At 40.1% G+C, this 12831-nt stretch overlaps 1 protein-coding gene across 2 annotated transcripts in view; it reads right to left on the bottom strand.

Moving 5' to 3' along the window:
- LOC124132431 (transient receptor potential cation channel subfamily M member 4-like) overlaps positions 1-7311 on the bottom strand; it is a 51798-nt gene extending 44487 nt beyond the window's left edge. The window contains exons 1-5 of one of the 2 annotated variants that reach the window (XM_048403247.1): positions 6994-7311; positions 5979-6147; positions 4180-4271; positions 2644-2797; positions 921-1116 (exon numbers count right to left, since the gene is read on the bottom strand). In XM_048403247.1, the coding sequence (XP_048259204.1) occupies positions 921-1116; positions 2644-2797; positions 4180-4271; positions 5979-6147; positions 6994-7013 (631 nt within the window). In that variant the 5' untranslated portion in view covers positions 7014-7311. The remainder of the gene's footprint in view (positions 1-920; positions 1117-2643; positions 2798-4179; positions 4272-5978; positions 6148-6993) is intronic. The other variant, XM_048403246.1, reaches the window with a different exon arrangement.
- Between the last annotated feature and the right edge of the window lie 5520 nt (positions 7312-12831).

Raw genomic sequence — 12831 nt, 5'->3', positions numbered from 1 at the left:
CTTCTCATCTTCCCGAGGCAAGAGAGTTACTGATCATAAAAGTCTAGTTTCCACCCTTGCCGAACTCAGCTTGAATTATGGAGTTACATTTTGGCTGGACTAACGAGTCTATGCATAGTCCAATCAAAATCACGTAACGAAATCAACATCCGGTTCGTAAACTTCAGTGCAGATTTGGGTCGACTGCAGGATTTGCCGAGCGCGTGCACTGGGCAACTTGGCATGGCAACTGGGCGTCGACAGATTTTTTCCAAATCTTTTCATGTTTTTAATAAAGGTGCTCGAGTGATTTGATGCACTTTGCAAGGTAAGACATGTTTCATTACAATAAAGATCATTGTTATTGATCAGATCGTTTTGACTCGGCGCCACCATTTTGTATGAAGTAAATGCAAGTGATTGGTCAGGAGGAGGGACATAGAAAGGACGTAGCTTGTAATAGCCACTGGTGGTGCTATGATTGAGCCTGGAAATTCCAAGGGTGTAAACTGGACTTTTACATTTTTTTACATTTTTTCATTTGATTATTTGACCACCTACACATTCAAGGATTTCTTTTAGAACTGATCACTGTACCCAAGGCCTCACATCATGTCTCATTTCTTGACAGTCATTGTTGGACTTGTTCTGCAAGGTCGGGCATCCTTAAAGTTACTTTATAACCAAAAAATAGTGGTCACTGTTTTTCCAAAATATGAAACGTCTTGAGACAGTGACCAAAATATATTTCATCTAAAACAACTATCCAACCCAACCCAACCCTAAGTCCATCGTAACCTCACCCCTACCCTAACCTCAACCCATCCCCTGTCCCCAACCCAAACCCAACCCCACCCCCACCTCAACCCTAATCCCAGTCCCACCTCAACCCCAACCTAACCCCAATCCCACCACCAGAACATAAACTATTTGACCCTTACTGGTCCTCAGTGCGAGAGTTTTGAGTCCACTCTCGAGTCTCTCCTGCAGCTGTGTCTCCTGGCTGTCTGTCAGGTCATCGTGACCTTGTTGGAAGTCGAGGAAGTGGATGTAGAGGTTGTAGTGGGAGAGATGCAGGATGTTGTCAAGGAGGTAATGTAGCTTCTCCTCTTTCGTTTCAAAGTCCAGGCGGAAAAACTTTAAAAAGAAATTAGCATAGTCTGTAGCTCACCTTAAAACTTGAGGTCAATATGCCCATGATTGGTTGGTTGGTTGGTTGGTTTGTTGTTTAACGCCGCACTCAGCAATATTCCAGCTATATGACCGCGGTCTGTAAATAATCGTGTCTGGACCAGACAATCCAGTGAATAATATCATGAGCATCGATCCACACAATTGAGATCGATGACATGCATCAACCAAGTCAGTGAGCCTGACCACCCGATCCCGTTAGTCGCCTTTTACGACAAGCATAGTCGCCTTTTACGGCAAGCATGGGTTGCTGAAGACCTATTCTATCCCGGAATCTTCACGGGTCAATAATATGCCCATGATATCAAAAAAACAAATTGAATGTACCGGTATATATCTGCCAAACCACAACAATTTCTTTCATTCCCATAATATAACCATTTTTTCGCTTTATTTTTCGAGATATTTTAACTTTGCACTCAATTTAATATGGTGAGGTGAAATGGGGTTTAACGTCACTGTCAAGATTATTGCACTTATATAGCGACGGGTATGCACATGTGGGTATGTGGCTGCTTGTACTCATCTGGAGTAATGTTGATTTTATAGTGCTAGCCCACTGAGATACCATGACACAGTTTAACATGAATACCCCACTCAAACACAGTATACCGACTCCGATCCGACCAGTCCTTGTTTTAGCCCCTTAATGCCAAGTGCCAGGCAGGGTAACAACAAGTTCCATCTTTTACCAGACTGCACATGGATTTCTAAGAGACAGAATAAATCCCTTATATACCGCTTCAAAGCAAAAAAACAGCACGCTTTTTTTGAGTCAATGGAAGTAATGTGACATAACACAAGCTAAGCTCAGCTCAAACGAACAGCTGTTTTCTATCAATGTTGAATTTGTGTTAATTCTTTCGCAATGTCATATTAAAACATGTCGGTAAGATAAATTTGTTGTTGCAGGATCACTCGGAGTACATGGGATTTTATGGTCCCACGTAAGATTTTACACCACTCGCCTCCAACTCCTAAGGTATAAAACCTAACGCGAGAAAAGACCGCCTCCGTGGTCTAGTGGTAGAGCGTCCGCCCAGAGAGCGGAAGGTCCGGGGTTCGATCCCCGACCGCGTCATACCAAAAGACGTTAAAAGATGGTACTTGTTGTTACCCTGTCTGGCGCTCAGCATAAAGGGGCTAAAACAAGGACTGGTCGGCTCGGAGTCAGTATACTGTGTCTGAGTGGGGTATTCATGTTAAAACTGCGGCATGGTATCTCAGTGAGCTAGCACTTTAAATTGGCATCAGTCCGGACTAGTACAAGCAGCCACACAAACACACACACGTACATGCACGTCACTATATAAGTGCAATAATCTTGGACGCGACGTTAAACCCCATTTCACCTCACCTCACCTAACGCGAGAAAATGCCTCGGGGTGATGCATTAATTCATTTCTAACTTAAATCATGATGAAATGAATGAGAAACTGCCTTTTTTGCGTGAAACTTCAAATGCCATCTCACCCAGGACTCGAGAGCATCATCTTGGAACTGTATCCTGCCGACAGCATCTGTTTTCGACCGCCTGATGTTGGTGTTCCTGTTCCACTGAGGTTTGCTGTCTTTCTCATCTAGACTCACAGCATGATCCCTCTTTTCTAGACCACAGTAGCACAGGCTGAAGCAGTCAGTTAATGAGACATTTACACACTGTCTTACCGATGTAGAGCTAAGTTATACCATGTATTTTCTTCCTGCAGCAGACAAACACGTTTTTATTGCAAATGTAGGGATTATGTATGGGCTGGTGATGTGCTTCATTCCGATTCACTTTATAGACGGGGTATATAAATTGAAATTCCTTAAAGTAATATTATTGGGTAATTTTTACCCAAACCACTGGTAAATTACGAGAAACGTGTGCACAGCTGATTGTTGCTTCTGGCTTAGTTTAAGAGACAATACACATGGTAATCTTAACCTCTTCATGTAAACAATGCCTACCAGGAAAGAAATACAATTTATTCTGTATATCATTATGTCAAGTGATGTTTTGTCTAAAATTTCAAATAGGAATTGACCAAGTTTAATTGTTATGATCTGTTCATTTCCCTGAATTCGCTGAAGGGATGCGACGTATTTTTTTTCTGTGGAAGACAAACATGTTTTTATTGCAAATGTAGGGATTGTGTATGCACTGGTGACGGCTTCATTCTGATTGGCTTTATAGACGGGGAAAACAAGATAGCACTGATTTTGAAGGCTTTTACAGGGGCGTCACCTTGTAAGTGGGGTTGCTTTATAGACGGCGATATGCAGTATATAAATTAGTGAGTGAGTGAGTTTTGTTTAACGTCGCTTTAAACAGTATTCCAGTTATATCGCGGCGTGTCAGCTTAATGTGGGAGGAAAGCTCGAAGTGATGCAGGTCTTAGACGTTTACCACTTCGGTGAAACCCACGAGCACGGGTATTGTGCTGACAAACCTAGAAACATAATCGGGGCGAACCGGGATTCGAACCCACAATCATAGGTTTCTTGCGTGCCCAAGGGACGCAACTCTGCACAGCAAATCGCGGGGCCTTAGATGACTGGGCTACCCGTGCCCCCGTATATAAATTAGGATCTAATCTGAAGTCTTGTACAGGTGGGTCGCCTTATAAGTGGGGTTGCTTTACAGACGGCGATATACAGTATATAAATTAGGATCGAATATGAAGTCTCATACACATTGGTACAGGGGGGTCGGCTTACATGTTGGGAGGCTTTTCTTACTTATTTGCATATTAAGGCACGTAAAGATGTTACATAAAATATGTGTGTGTGTGTGTGGCAGCAAAAATGTATATAGTCCCGAGACCAATCTGTCCACCGACCCTAAAATAATCGACCAGTTTTAATGTTCAACATAAACCAATGACCAAGTGGGCTTTTAATAAACAAATGGACAGTGAACATCACCTCATAACCTAGCCTTGAAAGAATCACTGATTTTGGTGAAAGAGAGAAGTCTTTATCGGTTATATCTGAAAACCATTATATGTAAAATGCATGGTTTACCTGTCGTCATCTGGACTTGCGACAAACCCGACACACTCGCACTTATCCAGCTGCTGCAGCCAAACCTCGTCCGTGGAACCTGCTGCTATGGTCTGGAAAATATGCCATCCAAAATGACTAAAGCAAAGGGACACTGTAAGTAAATCACTATAACACTATTTATCCAATTATTATCATTTTTAGAAACCAAGGTCTGCCATTAAGTGCCTGTCTTAGTTGGTTTGCCACACTAGGCAATATTCGCACTCTATGACGTCAGTCTGTGAAAAATTGAGCCTGGACCAGACAATCCAATGATTGACATCATGAGCATCGATCCACGCAATTGGAACCGATAACATGCATCAACCAAGTCACCGAGCCTGACCACCCGATCCTGTTAGTCGCCTTTTACGACAAGCATAGTCGCCTTTTACGTCAAGCATGTGTTGCTGAAGACCTATTCTTCCCCGGATCTTCACGGGCCTCATTCTATGCAATGGGGAAATGTTGACATGCATCAACCAAGTCAGCCTCTTATGAAAAGTATAGGCGCCTCTTACAACAAGCATGGTATGCTGAAGACCAATTCTAACCCAGGGCCTACTTGCACAAAGCGATCTTAGCGCTAAGATGATCGTAACTCCCATACTTTAATATAGGCTTACAATAGTCGTAGCTAAGATGATCGTAACTCCCATACTTTAGTATAGGCTTACAATAGTCATAGCGCTAAGATGATCGTAACTCCCATACTTTAACATAGGCTTACAATAGCCGTAGCGCTGAGATGATTGTAACTCCCATACTTTAATATAGGCTTACAATAGCCGTAGCGCTAAGATGATCGTAACTCCCATACTTTAACATAGGCTTACAATAGCCGTAGCGCTGAGATGATCATAACTCCCATACTTTAACATAGGCTTACAATAGCCGTAGCGCTGAGATGATCATAACTCCCATACTTTAACATAGGCTTACAATAGGCCCTGGTCTTGATGGGTGCACTCAAATATAAGGGTCAGTGTCCTAGAACACAACATACTGCTTGACTTGACTAATACACTCTGCAGTGTTCAGAGTCCAAGTGGGTTATGTGTTTGTTTGTTTGTTTGTTGTTTAACGCTGCACTCGGCAATATTCCAGCTAAATGATGACGGTCTGTAAATAATCGAGTCTGGACCCGACAATCCAGTGATTGACACCATGAGCATCGATCCACGCAATTGGGACACAATGACATGCATCAACCAAGTCACCAAGCCTGACCACCCAATACCATTAGTCGCCCCTTACGACAAGCGTGGGTTGCTGAAGACGTACTCTGACCTGGATCTTCACTGGTCCAAACGATGGTTCTTTAATGCACATGCTTAATACAATTCTAAGTTGTGTTTTAAACAAAATGTAATCCGACATATCAGGGTAAGTTTTAACGAATATTGGGACAATTGAGTTTGAGACAAGCAGGAGTTTGAGACAAGCAGGACTTTGACACATCCAGTTCGCGACATCCGGGTTAAAATAGTGGTAGATATAGCATGTATAGTAAGAGACTGGATTGTGAATTCAACACAACCCAGGCAGGCAACACAACCAAGTCTAAGACAATGGAGTTTGAATGTATATCACAGCGATCTGTATATAATTGAGTCTTGACCAGACAAACGAGCGGCTAACAGCAAAACAATGACTAATGCACGATGACATACAATCCACCATGTCACATATTGTAAACATTCAATTATATTAGGCAGCTCGCCCATCAAGCAGGGACACTCCCCGCAAGGTAAGAATAATACGACTGTCTGACTTACAGTGCTCCAGTCAGTAGTCTTCGACTCGGATAAACTTCTCAACACTGACTTGCTTCCGACGCCATCCGATACCAGGTCTCCGAGGTCATTTGCATGTGCTTCATCATCATCATCATCATCATCCGAACTCCAAACTACGTCACCATCGTTACAATTCAGGAACTGAACCCTGAAACGTCACATTTCTAAGCAGTGATCATGGTGATGAGATTTCACAAATATGGTCAGGGAAATAAAGCAAACATATTCCTGAATCATGTCATTCAGAACATTGGCACAGGCAAGGGCAGAGGTTTCACAGACATCCGTCTACATCTTCTCAGACCTTATATCATGTCGTATTAAGCCCCTCACCAGAACGTTTTCTATCAGGATGACGGCATTTACTGACGTAGTCCAAGCAGGTAACTGTCGCAGATCTTAACACAGCGTTTCTACACATCTTCTCCAATCCCCTCCCATTGAAAACATCAATAAACAATCACAAAACTGTGTTTGATCTTGAAAAAAATTAAAGTGTACTTTACACATATGTTACATATCTAAAATAAAACAGTATAATTAATTATTAGATTTTTTTTGTAGATTCAGATTATTTACATTATTCACCATAAAGTACGTTAGACACAGAGACGTTAATAAATTTATTTTCTGTGACATGATATCATATGCCTGACATTTGAATTATTGAGTGGACCATCACTTTAGGACTAAATGATTACAATAGTAGCATGAGAGGCATGGAAAAACGTTAATATACACTTAGGAATTTAAATTCAGCATTTTTCATTAAACCTAATATTTGTTCAATACAGTCACTACATAAATCGACAACGGCTTTGGGAAATTAAAAAAATACAACTTTACAAGTGTTGGTCTGAGAGGCCGTGAAGCTCCGAGGTATAGAGCCCATGTCCAGTCTAGATTTAGATGTAATTATTCAGTTATTTCGGCATATTGAAAGTAAGACACGGTGCTGTAAGTGAAGGTATGACGGGTATGACTACACACGTACCTTCTACTATCGAATGTCATGTTGATCCAAACCTGATCGGCTTCTCTGACCCACTGGCTTCACAATCGCATCAGCACGCACGGTCCACTCAACGACTCAGCTCAACGACCTTGATCGAAATTGGTGCTTCCGTGAATAACAGTTCCCCACAGCAACAGCCTGCATGTAGCCTGAAATGCCGTTCATTTGTCTTTCCACAAATCCATGACTGAGGTTCTTTCATCGCCAGATTGTCCCAGTTCTGCTTTGATAGTTTGATGCATCGTATCAACTTCAAACATAACCTTTGCGGAAGTGTGATTCACGTTAATGACAGCAATCGCTGCAGGGAGCTTTCAATGTTCTAGCCTTACTCCGTCTCTTCTATGGATAAACTCTAAGGCGTTTCAAGGTATTAGTCTTGGGTGCTTCCAGCTGAGCTGGGAATCGTGTTCTTGTATAAAATGATATGGACTTTAGCCTTTAAACAACACAAAGGATAACCCACATTAAAGGGTATTTTCTAAACGATTTTCATGTCATAACAGACAGCCACTGTTTGCAAGTAGAGTCTAGAATCATTCTTCAACCTAAACAAAAAAAAAGTTGCGTTGTTTGTTTGTTTGTTGTTTAAAGCCGCACTCAGCAATATTCCAGCTATATGACGGCGGTCTGTAAATAATCGAGTATGGATTAGACAATCAGCAGACTGACATCATGAGCATCGATCTACGCAACTGGGATACGATGACATGCATCAACCAAGTCACCGAGCCTGACCACCCGATCCCGTTAGTCGCCTGTTACGACAAGCATAGTCACCTCTTACGACAAGCGAAGTCGCCTTTTACGACAAGCATGGGTTGCTGATTGTCTGGTTGTTTACTGATTATTTACAGACCGCCATCACATAGCTGGAATATTGCTGAGTGCAAACAACAAACAAACAACTGAACCCATAACAGACAGTCAGTTTGCAAGTAGATTCTACATTAATTCTTTAACGTAAACAAACAAAAAGTGGTTACACTAACTATTGGTTTACAATTAAAAAAAACCCCACCCGTTTCTCTAATAGGACGTAACTATTTACAAGCATAAAGAAAAAAATATGTTTACTATTAAATTTGCGGTTTATAGGGTTTCGGTCAATCAACAAGTGTGACTGAACTCATTCAAATACACTGCCCTGCTAACACACGACGTTGTCACAACGTTGTGGAAAGGTTGTGGATTGGTAACGTCGTGATATTACGTTGTCACAACGTTGTTATAACGTCAACGTGCAACGTTATTTCACAACGTTATAACAACGTTGCACATTCACGTTGTGAAAACGTTGTGCATTGGACATCACACAACGTTTTGTAGCTACGTTTCTGAAACGTCGGTGAAACGTTATAGAGTTTCCTCCTCGATAGTCATAAAGGAATAGAACTGCTTTATCAAAATCAACATGAATTTGTCAGAATACCAAGGCAGTAATGCATTACCTTTCTATATATTCGGCATTTAAATTTTCATCTCTTAATACTAAAATTTCCAGAACGTAATTGCGTATCTCTATGACAACGTTATTCCACAACGTAACAACAACGTTGCAAATTAACGTTGTGATAACGTTGTGCTTTGGACATTACAACACTTTTTGCAAATGATGTTTTGGAAACCATTCGTAGATCTACTATCTCTTAGTTTTATTTTGTTTAAACATATATATCTATAACGATGTTATCTGTCTACTAAATGTTGTCACAGGTAATAGTACAGTTAAAAACAATTGCGCCCATTTTTAGCGGCGTGGGAGCGACTGCTGAAAAGTTTAGCCTGTTGCCTCGTGAAGTGACGTCAGAATGACGTCACATTGTCGCGGAAGATTTGTTGTCACCAGCCATCTTAGTTCAAGCTCGCTCTAGACATATTAGAAGTCTACAACCAAGAGATTGTGCAGCAACTGGAACTGGACAGATGATCTGTTAATTCGGATGAGGTAAGTTAATTTTTCAGAAGCAGCCTCCGCTTGTTGATATGTTTCTGTACATGCAGATCGTCAAATGATTTAAATGTATCGTATTATTCAGCAGTGGCAGGGTTTAGAATGCAGTTTGCCGGTCACTTTCACTGAGCGTCAGTGTTGATATTAATATTTGATACACAGAACATAATGTATATATAGAGGTGAAGGAGGCCCAAGACTTTTTTCCATGTTATTATTTTATGGATACCAAGGGTAATTACCAAGGGCAAGCAGTAGCCTATATGTTTGACCAGAATTCAGTCTGGCGGCGTTTTGTGGCCGTCATATTATGTTCGGGTTTCGATCGTAAACGTGTAGGTCTGTAGGCCTAAATAGGCCTAAATAGGCCTAACTTATGCATCGCCTACTGACCACCGACAGTTATCGCCATTTCCGTGTTATTTCGGAAATCATTACCATTCAAAGTTTACTTGTACTAATCTTCGGACTTTGATTTTTGTGAAACAATGTGGCTCATTCAGGCCATGGGAAAGGTTTAGTAGATTTCTCTTATACAGCGAAGAGAGGGAATCAAAACAATGGAAGTATTTTCAGATCGACTCTCTGTAGGCTACTAGTTATAGCCTTAGTCTTAATGCGCTCAATGATGTTATGTAAAATTTTATTTTCGGGAAGAGATAGAAACATACTTGCTGTTTCCGAAAAGGCCTAATAAGCACTGACTGAAGTAGCCTAAATGTGGACCATCAGGTTGTTGGTGCTGTCTATACATTTTATTTTAGCAAGGCTCTTATCATGGTGTATTTTTATTATTTCCAAAAAAGAATCAATTCATCATTTTCCGATAACTAGATCTATGTCCGACTCCCTTCTAATGAAAACGAGCAAAGTAAAACGAGTCTCTCGTCGCGCGCTATAACGGGGTGTTTGCGGTATTTTCATATTGGTGATGATAAGCTAGTCGATAGTCAAAAGATAAATATCACCATATATTGTCAGTGAGTTGGTCATTGTTTGTGGATTATTAAGGTGAGATAGGTGTAGCCAATGTGCACCAATGAAACATACAATGGAATTGATAGCAACCCTATTCGTTCGGTTTTCGATCTCCATATGTTGCCACGTAGGCTACCATACTAGGTCTACAGAATTATATTTAACGATATTGAACTGTATTATGTTAATAAACGTAGTAACAAATAAATTTCAATAATTATTTACAGAGCTGTTTCAACTTCGTCTGGTATTGTATAAGCTATTGCATTTTGTTAATTTTCCCATGTTTCTATCTTTGTAAATATTAGAACATAGATTCTATATAAATATCCTGGCATATTAATGTTAGTATTACAAAAAAATAATCACAATTTTAATTAGGATAAATACCCCAAAGTGTTAACACTTCTATTCATAATTCATATTCAACATTCATGCTTCAAATATGGGAACTATTTATTTTATTTGGCAATATATATTTTTCATTTATGTATATATTTTTCAAATAAGGTTTTAGAAACTTGGCCAACATATTCACTTGAATCACTAGTTTGTGATGTACAGCAGAAAGGTAAAGTTACTGCTTTGGAATAACTACAGTTGATCTATTGACTGATAAAACTATTTGCCAATACTACCACCAGTTACATCATACTCTAAGTAAATGTGATTTATCTATACGGTACTGGTTTATTTAAAAATGTGATACTTTGTGGTTTCTGTTTTTCTTTCAGGTGGAGAAAACAGTATTGTGGGAGCATATTTGTTTAAAGTACATCACTGACAGAAAGGTATGTATGATGCAATAATATATACAAACATCTTCAAGAATTAAAATTTAGATGATTCTTATTTAATTATACCCACAATCTAAAAGGGCGGGGGTATAAAGTTACACCAATGATTCAGTGCTAAAAGCTTTTCAGCCTATGTATGATCCAAGAGCATCATGGTATTACTGTCTTCGCACTTTCAGCAGTTTTTAACTGTTTAAAGACTGACATCAGACATCAAAATATTATTTTGGGGAATGCAACCATTATTTTGTTATGTCAGAAATATGTCCATTGCCTTGCCATTTTATAACATTTGTGTCATTTTTTATTCAGTTACCAAGGCCTAAGGAGAGACTATGGATACAGTTGAAGATCATCCCTGTGACTTTTCATTTGAGGACTGAAAAGGCTCCTCAGCCACTCAGCCCAAGTTCTGACTAGTCATTTAATAAATGAAAAAAGGTCACCTCAACCAGAATTCTATTGTCATTTCGTTGCTGGGAAATGGATCTTAGGACATCAGATGCATAGACTATTCTGTTTGTCACAGTGTTGCTCTCAATGCTGAATGTATGGGGTAAGGCCAAGAAAATTTATAAATGTTTCAATTTGTGCAGGGCTTATTGTTTGATGGTTTTTAATTTGCAAATTCGTGGGAAAATCAAATATCTTTTAATTGTGTTGAAACATTTGTGAACAATTTGCACATAGCCTTGAAAACTGTTTGGGAAAATAAATATTATATAACCAAATGGTACATGTAACTTAAAACATTTAGATTTTTATCTTGGCCGTATTTCAAACTCTGCCAAAAGAGAGTGCATTTCATTGACTTGCTGTTTCACGGATAGGGTTAAAGTGAATTCAGTTTGCAGAATGTATTGCTTGGTACCTGATGTCTTAACTAGATTGGTACCTGATGTCTTAACTAGATTGGTACAAACTGGCTGCCTGGGAGGTAATGAGGAATAAGACAGGCGTTAATCTACATGGACATTGCAACAACGTGCTGCAATGGCTGTAGTGTCGCCATATGTATGCGATACCTACGTTGTCGCGACGTTTTGGATAAACGTTGTAGCAACGTAAAAAATGGATGTTGTGACAACGTCTTGATTTGGTTGTATTTTGGTTTACGCACAACGTTGTAGCAACCAATCTGGGAGTCTACAGATTTACGTTGTGACAACGTTACATCACAACGTTGTAGCAACAAAATGTCAACGTTGTCACAACGTTGTCACAACGTAGAATTGTTTGCTGGGTGTCTGCTAAATAAAATTACACATGATCATACCGACATATCATTTCAATGTAACGATTGATAATAATTATTATGGCATTAGTATAAGTACCAAGTCCAAACCTAGCATGGGCTTTACCGTCGACTTGTCGCTTAATGTCATTATCGCAGCCAAGTCACGGGGATCACCAAGAATGTGCTTCACCCCCCCCCCCCCCCCCCCCCCCCCCTGAGGAATCAAACCCGGGCCTTCGGCTCGACTTGCTAACGTTATAGCCACTAGGCTACCCCACTGCCCTATGTAGTCCCTCTTTAAGTTAGTCTCGTCGCTTCAGCCTTTCGACATAACAAATGTCAAATCTGGTTTGAAACGTTGTATATTTCATGAATGCAGGTGTTCGCCAGTATTGTCACGTGACGAGGTAAACAATCGTGTCTCACTTCCGCTGCACGAGTTTTTCATGCGCGTGAACTTAAAGTCCCGATTCCATCAAAGGAATTTTAAGCAGACGTGGAATTAACAACTTCACCATGTCGAGTTTATAGGATACGGGTATTTTTATAATCAAGATGAACATCGATCGGCTCCGACATTTATTGATGTTTCTACTATTTTCGCGCTGCAACGATTTTCTGTCTAGACTTTTTGAAATATTGCTTTAAAATTTGCATGGTGGAGGTTGTCTTGCACGGACATTTTGTGTGTGAATTCCTGTGATTTATGAGATAACTTTGAAAGATAAGTTCTCGCGCACGTGTTTGTGGGTGCGTGTGTCTGAGCATGCGTGCGCGCGTGTCCGTTCGTCCGTCTGATAAAATGCGTTTTTAGTTCGAAAATCAAACCTTTCACATAACACTATTTTAAA

Source organism: Haliotis rufescens, unplaced genomic scaffold (genome assembly GCF_023055435.1).
Source record: "Haliotis rufescens isolate VD_foot unplaced genomic scaffold, xgHalRufe1.0.p SCAF_3, whole genome shotgun sequence".
Taxonomy (NCBI): Eukaryota; Metazoa; Mollusca; class Gastropoda; order Lepetellida; family Haliotidae; genus Haliotis; species Haliotis rufescens.
Note: the sequence above shows the minus strand (reverse complement) of the source record. Positions and strands in the feature narration are given on the sequence as shown.